This window comes from Atractosteus spatula, chromosome 1 (genome assembly GCF_055471065.1).
Source record: "Atractosteus spatula isolate fAtrSpa1 chromosome 1, fAtrSpa1.hap1, whole genome shotgun sequence".
Lineage (NCBI taxonomy): Eukaryota > Metazoa > Chordata > Actinopteri > Semionotiformes > Lepisosteidae > Atractosteus > Atractosteus spatula.
The window spans coordinates 64624946-64646572 of NC_142706.1; the positions used below are offsets into that span (position 1 = coordinate 64624946).

General features: G+C 52.5%; 1 protein-coding gene across 4 annotated transcripts in view; it reads right to left on the minus strand.

Annotated features, from left to right (window-relative positions):
* Positions 1–5800: 5800 nt before the first annotated feature.
* fmnl3 (formin-like 3) overlaps positions 5801–21627 on the minus strand; it is a 57154-nt gene continuing 41327 nt past the window's right edge. For 2 of the 4 annotated variants that reach the window (XM_088916700.1, XM_088916676.1), the window contains 14 exons: positions 21191–21509; positions 20411–20500; positions 19812–19936; positions 19483–19685; positions 18018–18252; positions 17733–17801; positions 17225–17305; positions 16284–16413; positions 15598–15758; positions 15140–15241; positions 13891–13983; positions 13230–13356; positions 11630–11737; positions 5801–8767 (listed from right to left, as the gene is read on the minus strand). In XM_088916700.1, the coding sequence (XP_088772826.1) occupies positions 11646–11737; positions 13230–13356; positions 13891–13983; positions 15140–15241; positions 15598–15758; positions 16284–16413; positions 17225–17305; positions 17733–17801; positions 18018–18252; positions 19483–19685; positions 19812–19936; positions 20411–20500; positions 21191–21509 (1827 nt within the window). In that variant the 3' untranslated portion in view covers positions 5801–8767; positions 11630–11645. Of the gene's footprint in view, positions 8768–11049; positions 11091–11629; positions 11738–13229; positions 13357–13890; positions 13984–15139; positions 15242–15597; positions 15759–16283; positions 16414–17224; positions 17306–17732; positions 17802–18017; positions 18253–19482; positions 19686–19811; positions 19937–20410; positions 20501–21190; positions 21510–21627 lie in introns of all 4 variants that reach the window. The other 2 variants (XM_088916684.1, XM_088916692.1) reach the window with 2 other exon arrangements.

Below are 21627 nucleotides of genomic sequence, written 5' to 3' on the forward strand. Positions count from 1 at the left end.
CCTACGCGTGCTGAAGCAGCTACCCACCTGAACTTCTTCTAACTACAGATGCTGCTAAGTTATACATGCATTATATACGCACTTGTATAACAAGTTGGTCACAGGTGGGAAAAACTATGCTCAGACCTCTGTTTACATTGTACAAGAAAACACTGAGAGTACTGGACAAGAAATCAACACACCATCACCAGTATATAACAGAATGAAGAACTATAATAACTCATCTACTGTCATTTGATCACTTACATGTGCTTTGCAGATGCCTGCCTGGTTTTTATATTCATAAATAATCTTAGTCCCCCTCCTGTGAAATGTTTTATATCACTCTGGGATTGACAATCACAAACACAGGAGCCTCTGCTAGAGATGACTGGTACAGTATAGAGCCACTGAGTCCGGAAAGTCAGCATTTTCATCAAGAGCATCTGGATTCTGGAATACAATGCCATCTGGCATTAGACAATCATCTAATTTCATAACATTTAAAACTGAAGTGAAATCATGGCTTAAAGCAAATCAATCTTGTTATCGTTAATCTTCTGATGTCTCTTTTAATGACTAACATCCTCACATTGATCTAGATAAATGATTTCCATCTAATGTAACTTTTGAAAACTTTGATATATTTAATTTAACATGCCATAATTTTGGTGCACTTTGTAATTTTGTGCTTTTATAATAAATAGAAAATAGACATCATTAAATCCTAAAACAGTACATTTATGTTTATTACATGTCTATGTCTTGTAGTTTGCTGCTTGTGTTCAGCTTCAGAGCTGTGTGTGGAAAAAGGGAATTGGGGCTCCTGGTAGTTTTCTCTGTTTTCTCTCCAGCCTGTCAGTCCAGGACATTCCTGTAAGTCTGGGAGTGTTTGTGGTGACTCTTCCCTGGACTGACTCCACGAAGAATTGCAGACACTGCTCTAAAGAAGGTGTTTCCTGCATGAAAGAGATCCACAGGTCGATAATGGGGCATTTTTCCTATTGTAAGCAAAGCTAATCTCCTCTTGTCCAGCTTGTCAAGGTCTTCCTGCTTTGAAGATGTTAGGTGCGGTATTGTTAAACAGAAAGACAGTGCATCCATTCAGTTCATGGCTGCTGTCTAATTTCTTATCTAGGTGAATAACAGCTTACATGGAACAGCTGTTTCTTGGAAAATTCATTTTTACGTTGTTGACACAGTTGACAGCTTAACACAGACCAAGTGTACAGTGTGTGGGGTGTAGATTCCTCACTTCCCCCCACCGGTTCACATGTCAGACAGAGCAGACTGAGGGGTCACCTCCCCCTTGCTTGTCCATCTCGGGGTGACCCTCCTGGGTACAGCTGGGTGGACTGGAGCGCCCGAGATGAAGCACTGAGCAGAAGCCTGCAACAGCAGCGTCTGTAGCAGAGGCTCGAACCCTCAACCTCCAGTAAGGAGTCCAGAGCCCTTAGCATTACCTCTTCTAGCAATGTTTTCCCGGCTTCAAAGCCTCTTGGCACTGGGCACAACGTGAAGAGCTAATATGTGCTAAGGCGGGCTAATATGTGCTAAGGTGAGGATGCAATAAAAATCTATAATATCCATGTAAATAGGAAGCGATAACATTTATCTTATCTTAATGCACAACACTCTACAGCTGCTGTTTTGTCACTCCGAGGACATTTAAAAGCAGGACGATGCCATTGGATTGGAAGAGCCTGCGTCCTTCTTCGCACTGTCAGGTAAGACTTGAAAGGGAAACCTCTACATCGGGCTGTCTTGATAACCAACGCTTCGTTAATCAAAGGGGACGTCGCCCCGCACTGCGTTAACACCCAATGGGTTTTGGGGTGCAGACAAACATACCTGTAGAGATTAATACCCACAGTCTGAACCTGGGGTCAATCTTTGAAAATATTTTGTCCTAAAAGACACAACTGTTGGAATAATCTGCGTCTCCTGAACAATTAATTGTTGAAACGGGGAGTAATTGCTTCAAATGAAAGGCCGTCTGTCTGCCGATTGAGCAACATTGGAAACGGTAAATTCCTTCACTGGTCTCTGCTTTTCTCTTCTTTGTAGCTGGTTTGTCTCCTTCTGTGCTGTGAAGCAGACATTCTCCTCAGTTGGTCTTTTTTAAGGTGTAAAAAGAGGGGGTTTTGAGAGGTGACCACTTGGTGTTAGCAGGACGGGTAAAGGGGTTCCCAGTTCACGCTGTGGGTCCAGTTCTGAGTCATGGGAGCCCCAGAGAGAGAGGGGACCTGTTTTCCCACCAGCCTGTGCAGCAGATGTAAAAGAGAGAGCCCAGCGTGAGCCCCTCATCTCTAGAAACTTCTCCGGAGAAAGAGCATCTGAAATTCTCTCTTCCAGGTGGACGTGAGCGTTTTGATAGCCTCTCGGTGATTAACCATGGCCTGCGGAAACATGATGGTGTTTGCAGTCTTGGGTGAGTGTCCGTTTCCTCCTGTAGTCTGTTGAGGCTGCCGTGACAGAGCCAGGTGTGTTCCACAGTGTTGTGCAATATTGTCCATCCTGTCCATCTCAGACGCACTGAAAAAAGACTCGCTCAGCTCAGCTTTCATGGAGGCTGGACCTGTGCTGATCTGTGGGGTCATTCAGAGTGGAGAAGAGAGAAGTGAAAAGCTCTGCCTCCGCACGCAGGTGTGCTCACACTCTTCTTTCAGGAGAAGGACTCTCAAAAAGTAACGGCTACATTTTCAACGTTAACTTGCAGTCCGATGATGCGTGTTGAGAAATCTGAGCTGTTACTGATATTGAGAGATCAGGTGGAGAATAATGCATGCTGTGGTCAATATTTTTAGAACAAGGACACTTTTGTATGCAATACTTTTTCTGTTTTCCAAAACTCAATTTCATTTTCTTTTAGGAGAAACATTTGAAAAGAGCAAATACAGAAAGCTGCTAAGCCGCCTATTGCTTTAACCTTTTGATAGAGAATTCACAGAACACACCCAGAAGAGCTGGGAGAACTCAGTGTTGTAGCCCGGTAGGAATTAAGAATGTTAAAGACAGGTGTCCATTGCAAGTACCGAGCCAAACAGCAGATTCATTATGGACATGAAATTATTTCAGCTCAAAACTGAAGACAAGCCCACAGAATCTATAATACGACTATAAATCAATATGTAGGCCATTAATGGAGTTTATAACGAAAGGAGGAATGACAACAGCCTCAGCTGTCAGTAATTTGTAATCAATCCCAATGTCATTTCCTCACCTACAACATTCTAAATCCTGTACGTAAGGTAACCCCCTTCCCCGCCTCCTCCTCCCCGTCTCCAGCTCTGCAGCTGACCCATGGTCACTCTTCGCTTTGCAGTCCTATGGCCAGGGGGTCAGCCCTCAACTAAGTGGGTAAATCCACGTTTCCTGTGACTTAAATACTCAAAAAACCTTCAATACGCTTAATTCTTGGGTGTTGTTATTCCTAATGAAATTTTAATCAGTAATTCCTAGATTAGTTCCACTGCCTATAGATCAGTCAGAAAGACGGATCTGACTCTCTTGTCTGATTCTTCCCTGAAGTTGTGGGCGTGTTCATATCCACTGGTCTGGCCGACCCGGCCCGGCTGCAGAACGACACCGTGCTGGTCTCAGCCCCCGAAACCCTGCTGGACCGTCAGCTGTCTGTGCAGAAGGCCCCTCGCGGACGCTTCAAGATCTTCACTATGTACCACGGCACTCGGCCAAACGCTGCCGAGTCCATCCTGATACACGGCTTCCAGCAGTCGAGTTCAGGCATGCTGGGAAGGGGCGTCTACGTCAGTAGGGACTTCCGCAAGGCCGAGCGGTACCCCCTGGACCTGCCCCCTCCCATGAGGGTCCTGTTCAAGCTGCGTGTGAAGCTGGGCCGGGTGAAAGCCATCACCAAGCAGAACGACCCCCTGAGGACGACCTGGCACAACGCCGGCTACGACGCAGCCTGGGTGCCGCCCAAATCCTACAACCTAAACCCCTCGGGGCTGGAGGAGACCTGCGTCTGGGACCCCAGGGCCATCAGGGTCCTGGATGTTGTCCGGGCACCCCCCATGTACCTGCCGAGACTCAAGGCTTTACTGCGGCGCCAGAAGTGACGTGGGGAGATGACGAGCCCCGCTCTCGCACGCGGGCCCGGGCAGAGATGTACATGCACAGCACGGGCCTACATGAGTCCTGCTTCACCTCTTTCTAGAAGTCTGTAACCAATAAAAAAACTTCTGCAGCATGTTCTGTGTGAGTTCTGCATATTTTCAGTTTCTGCACAAGGTGTGTTTTCCACGAACTGGAACAATATGGGATGGTTTGTTTCAGTGCATGTGTTGTCCATACAGGGGCGGGAAAAGCTTGCCGGTCTTGACAATTGCGTGGGGATCCCCTCTTCCTCCTGAAGACCCCTCCTGTGTGCGTCTGCTCTGCTCACACGGAGTGGATTCGAGGCTGGGGCTCTGGGGTCTCTCCTCAGCTACCGTTCTCCAGATTCTCGTTTTCTGCAGATTCCAGATTCCTAACAGCCTCTAGAATCTGCAGTGCACAACCACAGAAATCAGGTCGTCACCGATAAAAAACACAGGCGCAGATCAGGGGATGGGCTGAACCAGCAGGGGTCAAAGGTCACCAGTCAAACTGGGTTTGACATTCTCACACTCGCGTGTCTGAATACCCCACGCTCTGGTTTTGTGACTTAACAGGGGGCCCTGCAGCCTGAGTCCTGGAGTCTTAATCACCTGTTCCTTCAAAGAACACTTTGAAGTTATCAATTGGTTAAGCAAGTATTCTGCTCAATTACCAGACCTGATTCTAGAGGGACATAGTGTATTGCAGCAAAATCAATTCAAGTCACTGGCTTCAGTGATGACTCTTTAGCAGACAATTGATGAACCGATAAACTATCCTTTTGGCCAGGAGAGTGTAACCCCTCCCGCACAGCTTCTGGTTATTCAGGCCTGATGGTCAGCTGGGTCTGTCCACTGTCACACTTCTAAACTGTCCTGGTTTTGTGCTGCTACTGCGTGTGAGTGGAAGGGTCGACCACCTGCTGAGCGTGGCAGGACTGAGCCAGAGGAGCGCAAAGAGGAGCCCGAGAGGGACAGGAGCAGGGGGGAATGGGAGAGGGAGAAGGAAAGATACAAGGATCCGGAGAGAGAGTGTTGTGGGGAGAGAGCGAGCAGGCAGAAAGGCGGCACAAGTCTCGCATATACACCAGGAAGAAGGAGAAGGGAAGATCAGAGCTAGATACATTCCTGCAGTGAAAACTGGACACTTAGTCAGTGACAACACACTGAACACACATACCGACACTGAGCACAAAGAGTAAATGTCCTCACACACTCTGGACACACGAACACAAACCGTGCATAGTGCAACACTGAACATAGACCTTTCTTACTCACCTACATTAGGTGCTGATAGTTCTCATTGATCCAAGACTTTCTGAAAGCCAATTTCATAGCATTATGGAAAACAGCCTAATAAGCCCTTTAAGAGCTTAAAGTGTTCTGTTCTGCGGGGAAACACCGTTTCTGCCCCACCTGAGCAGGCACCGTAGTAAACGACTAAAGCCACAGTCCAAGGCAGGGTCCATCACTGGTCATTGTGCGCTGCTCTCTCATCCCTGGGCAGGAGCCCACGTGCGTGTTCATCAGTTTTCTCTCTTGGGGTTTGTAGAAGGAGAGGTATTCATGTTAAATAAAACCCCCAGTGAATCCCCGATGGTTTTGGAGGGACTAGGCTTTGATTTCTAACAGTGAACAGTTTCCTGGTATTTTTGGGGTAACAGGAAACCCTGTCATAGTTACAGGCAATGGCAGACCACTGAAAAAGCACACGTTTCCAGGGGTACGGGCTAGCCTTTTATTAAGAAGATTTATTAACTTCATTGGGCGCAGCACAAAAATTTGCTTTCGCTTATTTTTTTTACAAGTAGTGTTATACAGAATGGGTAGAACACTTTTTTTTCCTTCATACATTTACAACATGTAAAAAAAAAAGGATAACGTATGTTACAATATTAAGGAAGTAGTGTCCACTGGGATTCTGGGAAAGCTGTGGAAAGCGCGGGTCCGAGAGGAGGCCAGCACCCACCCCTGACTCAAACATCAGCGACGGACAGTGGACTGCTGCTCGCCAGCAGATCGGCGGCAGTCGCTCCTTTTCTGCTTCGCGGGTGGAACAGCTTCTCACCAGCGACCATTCAGTCAAACCCAGCCAATAGCATCGGCAAGGTGAGGCGCTGGCCCGGCTCTGCCCGGAACAGGAACCCGGATAAACGGCCACAGGGCAGCGCTGGAGCAGCGCCCCCCGGAGGCAGCAGAGCCCACAACAGCCAGCGTCCAGGCCTCGGCCCCCTGGTGAGTAAACCGTCTCTGGGCCGGGCTGCGGCTCTGGACATCCGCTGGCTTCTGCGAGAACCGCGTCCCGTGTCCCGGGCAGGGGGAGGCGAGACTGCCGGTTACGGACAGGGGGGAGGCTTTCTGCCTGCACAGCCCCTGTGGTGGCAAGCCACGCCAGAGCAGAGGGGAGTAACGCCCAGCCAGTCCTGCGGACGGGGAATACAAGCAGGGCTGTGTGGTCAGGCTTCACCTGAAGTAAATGCCTGCAGGCCGGCAGTCTCCCCCCCCCCCCAAAAAAACAGATCTTCAAAATCAAGGCAACAAGGACTTCATGAACACGACAATAAAAATGGCTTTGAATCCACTCTGCACTTTGTCCCGTTTCATCTTTGGCATCAAGTCGTCTTTGTCAAGAGGTGCTCTGTCTAAAACAAGAGTACCAGCTACAGTCAGAGCTGTTGCATAGTTTTTGCGGCAGGAGGCCAGGGACAGCGGGGGGGCTGCCAGCTCTGGGAGTCCCTGGTCTCGCTGCCTGTCGGGTCCCGCAGGAGTCATGAGGAGAGCTACTGCGGATCTGGATACCTTATGGTCTGCCAGCTGGAAGTTGCTTCCAAGGGGATTAGTCAGGCTAAATACAATTGCCTCCATCAACAATAGGCACAGAGGAATTCTCGGCTTTAAGAAACAGTCTTGGCCTGGTGTTTTTTAAGAAAACAATACAGAATAAGGCACTGGCATTAAACAGCCGCAGGTGTGAGAGTGCAATATGGCTCTAAGAGACAGAAGTTAATTGGTGAAAATGCTATGTCATTTTTTATTTGTGGGAAATGAAAAGTTCCCTTAAGTGAATTTCGTGCTTAAAGGTTATTTTGTTGTGAAGGCAGGTCAATTTTGTCTGAAGAAAAAAAAGCAGCATCAGGAGAGCAGGTACTATTCGCCTCAGGCTCCTGCCTGGTCGAGTTACTCTGGACTCCATCAGCCTAGTGCAGGGAGTTCGTTTGCCCTGCTCCTTTCCCCTCTTCAAAATATAAACGTTTCTAGGAAGCAAGCTTACAAGCACTTCCACCTCTGTCTGTTAACGGAGGCTGCTGTAGGATCCTCGTGTCTCCTGTTACACGCCGGGGATGATCTCGCCTGTGCAAGCGCTCGTTTAATCCCAGCATGCACTCGGGCAGACAGCTGCCGTGGGCTTGTTGTCCGACAAGATGGGCACTGCACAAAACAGCAGACCCAGTCTTGGATATTAAGGACACCAGACCTTGCTCGGGTAACGGATCCCTCCGACACGCCAGACTGTGGCAGCGACATCACACCTGACAGCTCACAACAGCGGACGAGGGGGAGAGGAATATAACTGATGTGGTCTTTACCTGCATTGCCCTCAGCTTGCCTCGTGTCTGCCTGGATAGTGGGACAGAGTTTTCCAGCAAGACTGTAACTCGGGCTGGGATTGAGAAGAGTAAAAGCACAGCAGCTGTACAACACACCATGACCAGGGAGAATGTTTGGAAAGCACTTAGGAGTGCCACTGTAAAAAAATGCAGAAGTAACAGGCTGAATTGGCCAGTACAGTTTAAAGATGTACAAGTTTCCTCTAGTCCTCCAGAATCAAGAAAGTCATGTTGCACACAATAAAGGCCTTATTTAAAGCTGGAAGTCAGATTAAGACATTGCATAGTTTCTGTACAGTATTGATATTTAAGACATACAGGACAATACAACAGGAATGTATAAAACCTAACATAAAGGCTTATAAAACATTAAAAAAACATAAGAACAAGATGCTTTTGAAAATAATACTGTCATAACATTGAGGCACTTCTTTAAAAAAAGAGAAGTCGAGCAGTTTGGTTCTGCTAGCTTGTCTGTTTTCTCATCGCGCTCCAGGCAGCATGGCGGTCATTCCCACCCGGAGCTGGAAAAGAGGGAACCGTCGGTGTTTCTGGCAACGAAGGCCAAAGCCTCTCTCTCGGCCGGCACGCCGCTGGGCTGAGGCAGGTCCACAGCACAGGGCCAGTCCCGCACACAAACTGGGCAGCCCTCTGGTCTCCGTGGAGACGGCCGAGGACCAGCTGGGGGCATGGAGGTGGCCGAACTGCTGCTGTCTTTCAGAGCGCCCCCTGCAGTGCGGGGCAGGTCTGAGGGGCCGCGCATCGCGGCTTCCTGCCGGACACAGCGCCTCTGGTGTGGGCGAAGACCCCAGCCTTCAGCCACCGCCACTCAACTTCAAACGTCTCGAAAAAAAATAAATTAAAACAATGTGTGCTCCTCTCCTTTCAGACGCGGGCCTGTGACTGGAGGAAGTGTGCAATGCCTGAACGCAGGCTCCGATTGTTTTTGGGTGGGGAGGGAGGGGTGGGGCGGAGTGGGCGGTTTGCACAGAGGACACGCTTCCGATGGCGGCGGGTCTCACAGTCTTCTCCAGCCGTTGCGGATCACCGCGTCGGCACGCAGGAAGGGCTGATTTCGGAGGTCTGAGGGCGAGAGGGCAGAAGGGCAAGGTTATGGCTTCGGCACATGCCACGGACGGCAGCTGGCAAGAGAGACTGGCACCTGCAGGCTGACGGGCCACGACGGCGTAGGTGGCGAAGGACGCGCCCCTCCCTCGGCCTCGCCAAGCAGGAGGGACAGAGACACCTCTCTCCAAGAAAGACAGAGGTCAGAGGTCAGGGGTCACGCCTCTTCAAACACCTCCACTGTTCTGCCCAAACAGACTTCGTGCCAGCAGTCTCACCGCGGGCACAGGGACGATCCTGTTCCATTGCAGCCTGGCCTCTTCATGCACACAGGGAGTTTAGAAAGCTGGCCTGTGAAAACTGCACGCCGTCAAGCAGTGAAGTTTTACACTCGCGCCAACGGCCCCAGGGGTAACGTGGTCAAGCCCCTTCGTGATGGAAGCACACACTGAAGGGAGCTACCGTTGGCTCAGGGCGACTGCAGTTTGTGTCCAGAATCTCAGTGGACATACTCAACAGCTGGAAGATGTTCAGAGTCAAAGGAAGTGGACCCAGGTACCACACACCCCTGCCCACCACGCAGTTTCCACAGTGGAGGTCTTTGAACAGGGCAACTAATTTCCTAAGCACTGTGTGCACAGACTGGTCCTCAGAATTAAGAAAGTACTGTTCCTGCTCTTACTGGAACAAGAAAGGAAGCATTAGCTTCAGTAGGAACAAGTAAAGGTTTATTCCCTGCTGAAAAGAGAAGAAAGGAAACCGTCTCTGAGCCTTCTTCGGGTGTGAGTGTGAGGTCTTCCTCACACCCGAAGAAGGCTCCACAGACAAAACGTTGTGTTTCCTTTCTTCTCTTTTCAGCATGGAATAAACCTTTACTTGTTCCTTTGCAGCCTGCGCATGCTGACGCAGTTCCCTGCTTGAACTACATTAGCTTCAGTATTCAACAGAACAGAGGATATGTTACATTGCAACTTATCAGAAATCTCCCCCCTGGTCAGAGGCTTACACATACCACAGGCGTTCTGCCACACAGCTTTGGCATTACAGACTATCTCTGCCCATCCAGCTCTAGACATTTGGGAAATGTTTATCCCGTACCGTTTCAGCAGGGATCAGGTCAGAGGACAGGAGAGAACAGTGCTTCCGTTTCAAAAGCCAGGATATGACCTGAACAGTTGAACAGCACCCTGCCAAAGCCATGTGACAGGCTGCCTAAGATATGTGCAACTCTGATTGCCCACAGGAGGAAACACCTTAATAAAGGCTGCAGTAACGTGTCTTCTGTCACAATCGGTTTTAAAGAAGGGTGTCAAATCCAGGTGGCTTATGCTATCAGTCGTCTCTTAGCTGTACATCAGCAATGCTGACCAGGTTGCAAAAAGTAGAACCTCATCTCCAGGCAAGGCAATGGAACAAGATCTCTCTCGCTGTGTGTGTCCTTGAAAAATGGTTTTGGTGCTGAAAAGGATTTCCGGTGCTTGCCAATTTTCTGCTGAAGGCCTCAGCCACACTAAGACATCTCCTGTGCTTTGTTGGAGACACAGTGTCTGAGGAGAGCACAGACATAGCGGACACACAGTTTGTCAACATGCCAGCAGACACGTGAAGTCAATGCACTGTCAGTGGGAAGGCAGTGCAAATATTTCAGAAATCGCTGGCTTGCGCGGTTTTTGCAATAAAATGAGATATTGATAGGGGATGCTACTGGCCAAGATTTACCTGGATATGTTTGCCCAGTATATTTGCTTTCATAAGAGGGCACACATCAAGGCTGGTAAGCGTCATTAATGCAAAATCAAGTTAAGGGTTAGTTGAGTGCAGAGCACAAGCAGGCAGACACTCCCATGCAGACAGTTAAGGATGTGCTGGAGGAGGAAGCCAACCTCCTTCCTCGGGGCTTCCTGCAGATCACTATCAGGATTTCAGGCCGCAGACAGCGCCACCTATTGGTATTGTACAGCTACAGCTGCCAAAAACACAACATCTGGCTGTTTACGCAAAGCAGCCCGAAGCCTATCATCTCCTGACCACGTCCAGGTGAAGCATATGCACAGATCACAACGACGCTCGTCGAAAGCATCACAGCAGCTCTGACAACACAGGGCAAACCTGCCAAAGCCTTACGCTTCTGTTAGGGTCTTTGTTTTTCTTGTCTTATTAATTGTATCAACATTTCCCATGGGGCAGCAGGGAAAAAAATAAGTCAGCTGTGCTGAGCTGGCCTGTCATTCAGTTTGGGAGGCTCGCTGTAGCAGGTAGGCGGCAAGCTTTGCGATGCCCAGATACGCTGCCAGTCTTACCCGCTGTGTGGAAGGACTACACTTAGAGATCGCTCTTCCTTCTAGATGGAGGGGCACAAGGAGCAGGGGGAGAGAAGGAGGTTAACAAGGTGGAGGCTGACAGAACGAGCCACAGTTAATAGGACTGAACCGTGAAAGCCAAGCCTCTTTAGGGAAAAGCTGCGCACAATGGGAAGGACCGCCTTCCACCGGCCTCGACCCGCTAGGCATCAGATCCGACCTGCTGCTTGACCTGCTGCTGCTTTTATTCCTGGGCTGGCTGTATGGGGCCCATCCAGGAACACTGGGCTGGAGATGAGCTGCAGCAGCTTCCCAGGCGGTCTGCCCGTCTTCCTCAGAAGAGGACTCCCTGGGTAGGTCGCAAGGTCAAGAGGTCACGATGTCAACGGGGGGGGGGAGAGGCCGTGTGCACACAGCTTCTGTAAAGAGGCTTGACTTCACCTGTGGAGGGCGCTCATGGACGCACGCCGCACCGCTACCGGACGGCTGGGTTAGTAAGGAGGACTCGAGTCTGGGGACCGGCAGGGGCCATGCAGAGCTCTAACTAACGGCATGCAGAGTCACCGGGGCAGGGGGTGACCTTGGGGTAGGGGGGGCTAACAGTTGGACTCGTCGTAGAGGTTGGCGTCGCAGAAGAAGCGCGAGCCCCGCTTGGCCGTTCGGGCGGTGAAGGGAACGCTCTTGAGCACTGCGGGCAGAGAGAGAAGATGTCACACCCATCGCCCGGCAGACTGGGCGCTGGTACAAAATCCCTTCCCTGTGGAAGTCAGCAAGTTACAGGAAAGGGAAGGATTGTAAAGGCAATTAAGCACAGCCGACCACCTCAGGTATGAATTCCTGCCCTCCGGCAGAACGCAGAGTGCCACTTCCGGGCAGTTCTGTTTAAAACGGTTCACCCCTGCTTTTATATTCAAAGTCCTGTTTTTATTTCTAACAATACAGGACCTTCAGGAAGCAGCAACATTTCATGTTCTCATTAAGATCACAGCAGGCGAGGAAGCTGTGATGTTAGCCTGTGGTTTTGAAGGGGAGCTCCTAACAGTGAGGACGAGGGAGCCTTTTCTATCACACGTAGAAGGCAAAGTCCCCTTGCCATCTGGACCCGTTACACTTAATCCCTCTGCCTAAAAGGGAACAGGGTGGCACTATGGGCTGTGTGTGAGCTGCAGTGACGGGGGCGTTTCAGGAAGGAAGGCTGGGAAGAAGTCTAGTACAGGAGCAGGGTGCTGGGCAGGGGTACAGGGGGACACATGTAGACATGGGATCACCTGTCTTCCATCAGGTAAGGCTATGCTGGTAATGATAAACGGCCGTGCTGTGAAAGATGCTGTAGATGGAGATGCCTGCGCCCTACCTGGGCTGGTGTCCTACAGAGTGAGGGAGACGCATGCGCTCTACCTGGGCTTGCATCCTACAGAGTGAGGGAGACGCCTGCGCCCTACCTGGGCTTGCATCCTACAGAGTGAGGGAGACGCCTGCGCCCTACCTGGGCTGGTGTCCTACAGAGTGAGGGAGACGCATGCGCCCTACCTGGGCTTGCATCCTACAGAGTGAGGGAGACGCCTGCGCCCTACCTGGGCTGGTGTCCTACAGAGTGAGGGAGACGCATGCGCCCTACCTGGGCTTGCATCCTACAGAGTGAGGGAGACGCCTGCGCCCTACCTGGGCTGGTGTTCTACAGAGTGAGGGAGACGCCTGCGCCCTACCTGGGCTGGTGTTCTACAGAGTGAGGGAGACGCCTGTGCCCTACCTGGGCTTGCATCCTACAGAATGAGGGAGACACCTCTGCCCTACCTGGACTGTTGTACTACAGAGTGAGAGACACCTCTGCCCTACCTGAGCTGGTGTCCCACAGAGTGAGGGAGATGCCTGCGCCCTGTCTTGGCCGGCGTCTTACAGAGTAAGGGAGATGCCTGTGCCCTGAGCTGGTGTCCTATAGACTGAGGAAGACACCTGCGCCCTACCTGGGCTGGTGTCCTACAGAGTGACAGAGATGCCTCTGCCCTACCTGAGCTGGTGTCCCACAGAGTGACAGAGATGCCTGCGCCCTACCTGGGCCGGTGTCTTACAGAGTAAGGGAGACGCCTGTGCCCTGAGCTGGTGTCCTATAGACTAAGGGAGACGCCTGCGCCCTACCTGGGCTGGTGTCCTACAGACTGAGGGAGACGCCTACACCATACCTGTAATGATGTCCTCCAGAGTGCCATCTTTGCCCTCGTACACGGGCCGGTGGTCCTTGGCCTGCCGTCGCCTCAGCTCCGCGATCAGGTCCTGCTGCTGCTGGCGCTTGGTCTTCTGCGCCTGTGCCTGTGTGCAGTTCAGCCACTGTTATTGGTGCTTTGCATTTGCATTACATTTTTTTCCGATCTAAAATGGTCAGTTTACCGTTGGTTCCCAGTGTATGTGGTGCAAGAGTATCAATCTTATGCAACTTCAGACAGTTTTGTGAAATACACACCAGAGGAAGCAAAATTCACTGGTGCCCCCCAGGAGGCACATGCAACCATTAAGAGGCAACATAGCACCTTCCAGTGTCTGTCACCAGTCATGGCAACATGCTCCCCAGTGTTCCCATTTAGACAGGAACACAATACCACTGCGCCACGGAGCTCCGTGTTCACAGTAGTGGTTTGAATAGGCTAATAAACTGTAAGAGCACCCTGAACATTAGAAACAGCGGCAGTGCTGCACCTCTGGCAGCAATCCTGTCCTGTTCCCTTGCGAACTGCTGCTTCTGCCACCTTTAGAGGAGAGATGATGGCTGCTGTGGGCAGCCAGTGGCCCTCCGAAAACTCTAGCCACCTCGGACCCGTGTCAGGCCCACCCCTGGCCCGCTCCTACCTTCTGGTCCTGCTGTTTGGCTTCCTGGGCCAGGAGCTTCTCCCGCATGGCCGCCTCCTGCTTCTTCCTCAGCTCGTTGTCCTGCTCCGCCTCCTGCGCACAGAGACAGACACAGGGACATCTGTGAGGCCTGCCCACACGCACTTCGCCACACGCACCCCAGCGAAGAGCAGCGAGGCAGGGCCCATCCGGCCCTCATCGGCCAAAAAGCGGGGCCCGGTTTCGCTTGAGGACTTTGCTTTGTACATTGCAAGGGCAAAAGGTGGAACGTTACTCCGAGGGCGCTGGAAGACGGGAGCAGGCCCCTCCGCTGTGGCTGAAGTGTTGGGGGTAACACACACAGGGGACCCGCCCCCCCTTACGGTCCGCTCTCCAGCACGTCGGCTCACTGCGAGCATCCCGCTGCCCCCCGACGCCCGCTGCCATCCACAGGAGCGCGCCCGCTGTGGCCCCGTGTGTACGGACCGAGCCTCACTGCTGCACGGCGCGTGCGTGCTCCTGGACGCAGCTGGCGGGAGACGCCGACTAACTTTAGAAGCCCCTCATACTTAAACAAACCGGGGAGCAGTGAATACCGCAGGCCGTACAGCACGCACAGCCCTTGGCAGGGCCTCCGCGTGCCGGCTGCACTCGGGGTCATAAATCCGTGGAGAACAATCTCAGGAAGCCGGTCGTCCGGGGCCGGAGCGGTGGGGCCCGGCGGCTCCTTCCTGTCGTTAACCTCTGGCTCTGCGGCCCGGGACGCGGCCCTGCGAGCGACTGTGCGCGAGGCTTTGGCTTCAGTTCCCACTTCCTGGGCTACTTATCTCTCGGGACGGCAACAGGGAGGCCTCGAGGCTTCACAGAGCTAATGATCCAACGGTGCGCGAGGAAGGCAAAACAGTTTAGCAGGGTCAGATGGAAGAGTGAGCTGGCCAGCTGCCCAACCCCACCGAAAGCTGGGGTCTGGAACAGGTGGTCACACTCATCTCGACTCCCACTGCTGGCCACCCTGCCACGGGACGCCCTCTCCACGAAGGGATATTTACTTAACCTTCTGTGACCTCCTGTGAGTGTCTACACTCCAGCGTGGTGTCCGGCAGCCTGAAAGACACCCCCAGCGGACGTCCCGAAACCGAGCGCGACGGAGTTCGCAGACAGCCAAGAGAAGTCCTTTCGCTCCTGGGGGTTCCAGGCCAGCGGACCCGAGCGGGACTCTCGGGCTGCGGTCATGGGCTCACGATGATGACCGGCAGGCCTCTGACCTTACCTTGTAGGCCCTGACGAAGCGCACGAACACGGGGAAGAAGGCCGACGGAGGGGTTGTCTTGGCGTTCTCCCCGAAATACTGCACCACGATGTTAAAGGCCTCCTGCGAGGGACAAGAGCAAGGCCAGGGAGGGGAGGAGGAGGATGACGGGCAGAGAGGAGAGAACAGGGTTGAGAAGTGATACTCGGACTCTTTGAAGTATAACCCTTCCCTTCAAGCACCAGGGTTACACTGAGAAGCGAAGACAACAGTGTGTGAACAATTTTGCAAGAAAATGACTGAACAAGGATTGTCTAGGAGTGACAGACAGAAAGGAGTAACCCACACTGTCCAGCTGCCCGGCCAGAGCAAGGCTCCATCCCCAGGGCTCTATAGCTGGGTGCTCAGCTCATCCGAGAGACGCGGGCAGGGGCAGCCCCGAAAGGGGACGCTGTAAGGGCTGCGCAGCGGCTTGGTACCTCAGCGGTCTTGGCGTCTCTCTGCAGCTTTTCCAGCTGGGCCTCGCTGCTGCTGACGAAGGCCTTGAGCACCGCGTGGTCGTGCAGGCTGCACTCCCGGCGCACCAGGTCCATCCCGCGGCCCTGCTCCCGCACGTCCAGCAGCACGTTCTCCAGGGACACTGCGAGACCGCCGGCGGCGTCAGACACACACAGCGGCCTTCGACCCCGACCCCGCGGCCCCCAGCCCAGTATTCACCACCCTGCGGGGCGGCCTGCAGCGCTGCTGAAGAGCTCGCTGGGAACGGGCCCTGTCGCTGCCTGCCTCTTTCACGCTGCAGAGCGCCTGCATCACCCCCCCACCCAGGCTTCCGAGGCCACTCGGGACCCCCTGGCTGCAGTCTCCCTCCGGAAGGGCACCTCCCAGATTGCTAAAGAGCAAGGTGTGCCGAGGGAACCCTCGCACAATCCCGGCCACCGTTCTGGAGGTGGGCAGAATGCTGTGGAATAAAGCCTGCTGGCCCATGGATTGCAATTAATTCTGGAAGAAGGAGAGCCTACTGAGCTCCTGATTCTCACAGTGAGACCCCCCCCCCAGATGACTCGTCCCCATGCAGAGCCCCCCTCCCGCGGGCGAGATTCTCTGCTGAAACTCCTCATGTGGTCACCCCCTTGACTGCGGCCGGGCGGGGCGCCGGGGGCCTGACCTGCGGCAGCCTTGTCGATGAAGTGCAGCTCGCTCCCGAAGGTGGACAGCTCGGGGTACTTCTCCTTCACAATCAGGGCGATGTAGTGCAGCAGGGTCATCTTCCGGTCAGTGGATTTAGTGTCCAAGAGCTGCGCAGAGAGAGAGAGAGAGAGAGAGCACACGGCCTGTGAAGAAACGGTGGGTCCTTCAGGCTGAGCCCGAGACACGCACAGAAATTCACTGTCCGTTTGCTGCAGTGGGAAGGGGAGCAGTGTATGTGGGCCTGGATTAGATTTGTGTTCAAATAAAAAGGTTCCTGAAACAATCCTGAAAGGTATTGATCATCTTCCAGAAAAACAAGGGAGGCCTTAAGCTTGGGAGCCTCTTGAAGAGAAATGGGAGACGCATCTTTACACAGACAGTGGGGGTACTGAACACAGCACCACGCTGCTTAGCCAGGATCTTTGGGATCCTTCAGTGCAATTCACAGATCATCAAGCTACCAGCAACCAGACCTCCAGGAGGTGGGCTGTGTATGTGGCGCAAAGCCTGCTGTCCCACTGATAAGCAATTAACTGCTGGATCAACAAAGAGAGCCAACTGGAGACTAGTTATCAGAGGATTAACACAGTGGGTGCCCCCATGTGGCACACTGACATATGGCCCAGATATAGCCCGAATGGGCTATAGGTTACAGAATTTTGTAACCTATCTTATGTTTTCATGTACATTTCTGTGGCTGCACACAGTGAGAGAAGCGGAGTGTTCTGCCTCTGGTTGCTGTTTGTAGGAGTCTGTGATTACTTTTAAAGATGGATTCTTTATTTAACAAGGTTTTCATGTTAATTTCCAGCTTGATTCTTTTGCCTCCTTCCTTTCCTGATATTGTAAAGTACAAAATACCCCCCTACACACACACACACACACACACACACACACACACACAGCAGGAGAACTTACCAGATCCAGGCTTTGAAGTTTAAACCCGTAGACGGCCCCTCTCTTGCTGCTGTTCATGTAGTTCCCCAAGGCCAGGATAATCTGCACAGGGAGAGAGGAGCTGAGCGCTGCGATGGCTGGGAGCAGAATGAGGCCGACAAATCGTTATTCACCGGAGGGCCTGTGGCAGATCACAGCACTACATCCCAGACAACGGCCCCAGGTGGACGCCATTTACGTCAAACCTTGAAATCCGCTTCAGCCTTAACACCTTTTCAGAAGCCAGTGCTACTCGGGCATCCCATCTCACCCCTCAGGACAGGGGGACCCAAGAGGTACATAAACTCTTTAATGAAAGAGGGTACCTCAAAACACAGTGCCCCCGCCCATGAGCCAATATTTATGGAAAAAACATGGAATGCTGAACACGGGGACCTGGATAAGCCCAGCGCCACCATTACCCATCAGGATTCGCGGTTGTGTGGCGCCCCCGGGGGCAGAACGGGGACGGCCTGGGCTGCCACCTTACCTCCAGCATCCTCTTCAGCTTGGGCGATGACTTCATGGACGCTGACGCAGCGATGATGGCATTCAGTTGCTGAGGAAAAGGAGGTCAAGAGGTCAGAGGTCGACAGAGGCCAGCTCCTTTAACCAGGAAGGCTACACAACGTGCCTTCAAACTTCGAAGCTCCCTATCCCAAGAACACTCGCTAAAACAGCGCCCCGACGTCTTTCTCCCTCTCACAAGGTGTCAGCGCGGCTGCGCTGCCCGGCGGCGAGCAAGGTCAGGCAGAGGGCAGGGAGGCCGAGTTACCGGGGTCAGCATGGACAGGTTGTCCTGGAAGTTGCCCACGAAGGTGATGATGCTCATCCTCTGGGTGAGCCTCTCGATCTTGCTGAAGAGCAGCATGAAGCGGTCCTCCTCGGCCAGCTGGTCCAGCGGCCGCCGCTCGCGCTCGTACTGCCGCAGCACCTTCACCTCCGCCTCCGTGGGCAGGCAGCGCATCAGGCACTCCACGAAGTCCACCGGCAGGGCCTTCAGGTCGAACCTGCGCGGCGAGGAGCACAGCGGGCACTCGTCAGCCCCTGGGGGGAACTGAACACCAGACATCCCCCCCACCCCCTCCATCACCACCACCACTCCTGTCCCACCAGCACAGGCTGCTGCAGGCTGGGAAAGAGCAGGACTGGCTCCTGGTGTCAGGCAGCTGAGCTACAGTATGTGAACAGGTTAAAGGGAACTCAATTTCTTCAGTCTAGAACAGGGATCTGCACCTTGTGCTGCAGATGTAGGTCAGCATTAAATCTAGAACAGACTAAATTAATGACATTTAATTTAAATTACCTCAATGAGCTCAATACTAAAATCTAAGTGCTCTTCAGCCTTCAAGGTCCATAGTCCTCTTATATGACCAGAGTACTTGCTTAATTTATCAGGAGCCAACAGGTGTTGCTTCCACTACATCTTTAAAAACAGGTGACCTACAGTATAAGACTGACTGGGCTGCGTTTCACACTTTTTCATGAGAGCCCAAGAAGTGTTTCAAGACAAACATCAGCACTGCCAGGCTCTGGCAACACCAAGAGCTGATCTCAGAATGACAATCCAGTTACAGCTGTCTGACGTACATGCAGGCAAGCATACACAGGAACTACAAGAGTCTCTAAAACATACTTAAACTTAACGCTCCATATTAAAATGCCTACTGAAAATCGCCAGTTTCCCAGTGAGCATGTCACACATTTAGCAAAAGCAAAACGAGCACTGGTCACAGTTTGGAAAAGAGATGGTTTGGAGCTGAAAGAAAAGCCGGGACTCCGCCTTTCAGAGCAGAAATAATTTTGGACGTTTGAAATGATGGGATTGTAAATTAAATGGAGAAGACTACAACATTTTACCTGCATTTTAAGGATATGTTTTCAAAAACAAGCACAACATTTGTGAAGCATGAATGGTTGGCAAAGTATTTTACTCAAAGTATGGTGAAAGAAGTAAAGTTTGTCAATTGTTTGGAAGGGGCTGTTTTGTTGCAGGGAGGGCTGGATTTTATTATTGATTGTTTGGAAGTTATTAGCAATCCTTTGATTGGGGCTGGTTTGTGGCAGGGAGGGCTAGATGTTATCAGCAATCGTTTGGTTGGGGCTGGTTTGTGGCAGGGAGGGCTGGATGTTATCAGCAATCGTTTGGTTGGGGCTGGTTTGTGGCAGGGAGGGCTGGATGTTATCGTCCATCATTTGCAAGGGCCTGGACTGGTGCAGGAAAGGCGGGGGATACACACGTTTGGATGGCTCGGCAGATCTCCTCTGTGGTCTTCCCAGCCTTGCGTAGTGTGATGGCCAGGTTCTTGGAGCGGTTGGCATCCAGCAGGGTGACCTTGTTGAGGGCCTTCTGGGACACCTTGTTCTTGGTGCAGGAGAGGTCCACCAGGGGGCCTTGCGCCTTAGTCTTGAACAGCTCCTCAAACTGGTCCAGGTCCAGCTCCTTTCGGGGGACGTACACACAAGATGTCCGATGACACACACCGATGGAGAGACAAGGGTGAAGAGACAGGGAGAGGAGGAGGAGCGAGAGGAAAGAGGGACAGACCACATGGACACAGTCTCTCACCTCAAGCACACGCTCGTCATCGATCTCGTTGAACACGGTGCCGTTGATCTGGTTGGGCTTCAGTGCGGTCCAGTTGAAGACGGGCAGGCGGAACTTGGTCTTGATGGGCTTCTTTATCCTGATGGCTGCAGACCAAACTTCATCAGAGAGTGAACAGCAAGCCCACAGAGACAGCATGGGCGGCCAGCTTTTAACTCTCAGGACACCCTGGTCTTAATTACTTAGGCTTAATGTAGTGAAGTTGGTCTTTTTCCAGTAGGTGAACCTAAGCCAAGATGTTTAGCAAACAGAAGAACTCCATATTGTCTTGTTTTATAACTGTTTTGACCCAATAGATTGACTGAGCAACCCTAACAGATTAGGCTTGCATGATTCAGACACTAACAGATATTGCACTATGGAAGACACTCCTGTAACTTTCTACTACTTTCTACTTTCTCACATATGCAAAACGTCCTGTGCTTCAATTTCATGTACCTGCCCTGTGGATGGGCTTCAGCTGGAATGAATAACAACACAAGAACACCTTAGGACCTCAGGAGAGGAAGCAGAAACACCTGCCTGGTCTCACGGCTCCACGCCTCAGAAAGTTCCCTCACCTGATAGGCCGAAACTGAGGATGACGGAAGGCGAGGCTCCTGGGAGAGGCGGGGCCAGCGGAGGAGGGGGCGGGATCATAACGCACTCCCCTGTGGAAGGAGAAAAGAATTCGTCAAATGAACGAACTGACGATGTCCCAGGTTCTATAGTTTATAGCTGAATTAATGTCAAGCCGCATGCCATGATATTAACCGCTCACAGTTATATGCGCACAACAGCTGTGATGCACTTCCAGCTGTGTTTGCCGACAAGGAGAGATTCTTGTATGAGAAAACCTTTGCAGAAAAGCAGAACCCCTGTTGCATTTTCTGCAAGGTTAACACACGTACGCTTACTATGCTGTCTTTCTGAACTGCATCTCAACGAGGCTCTCCACTTAGCAATACTTCCTTACACTTATACAGAACTTCATACAGGACGCTCCACTTTACAGGTAATGGGGACTCCCCTCCACCACCAGTACGCTCATCACACACCAGCTCTCAGTGGGGAGGAAGACAGTGATGAGGCCAGTTCAGAGATGGGGATGATTAAAAGGCCATGTTTGTTAAAGGGCCAGGGGGGAAATTTGACCAGGACACCGGGGTAATACCCTAGGATTTATCATAACCAGGAAGAGTCAGGACAGCAGTTTCACGTCTCATCTGTAGGATGAGTTTTTGCCAAAAACAAAAAACATTCACACTGGCCACGGCAGCTATACGTGTTCCAGCTTCAGTGTCTATCTGAATCACACCAGCAGTGATCACTGCAGGGCTGGAGGGCAGGGCACACGGTACCTGGTGCAGGTGGCAGAGGTGGGGGCGGGGGTGGCGGGGGCGGGGGTGGGGGTTCAGGGGCTGCAGGAGGGCTGCCGTCCCCGGGTCCCGGACCCCCCGGACCCCCCGGACCTCCCGGGGCCCCCGGCCCCTCCGACTGCGCCCCCAGGGGTTCGATGGCGATGTCCCCGTCGGGCTGCTTGCGTACGCGGATGCTGCCCTGCTGCTCCAGCTCCTGCAGCCGCTTCTCGATGTTGAAGTGCCGCTGGAAGGCCTCGTCCTTCTCCTTGATCATGCGCCGCAGCGTGTGCACCTGGGAGCTGGTTGACTCGTAGGTCTCCTGCGCAGCCACAAGGGGGAGACGTTGAGCACCGCAGAGCCACACACTCCGCCAACGACCCCGCGGATCCTGGACCCGTTCCAACGTGTTCCAGTGAACTGACTGCTGTAACCACTGG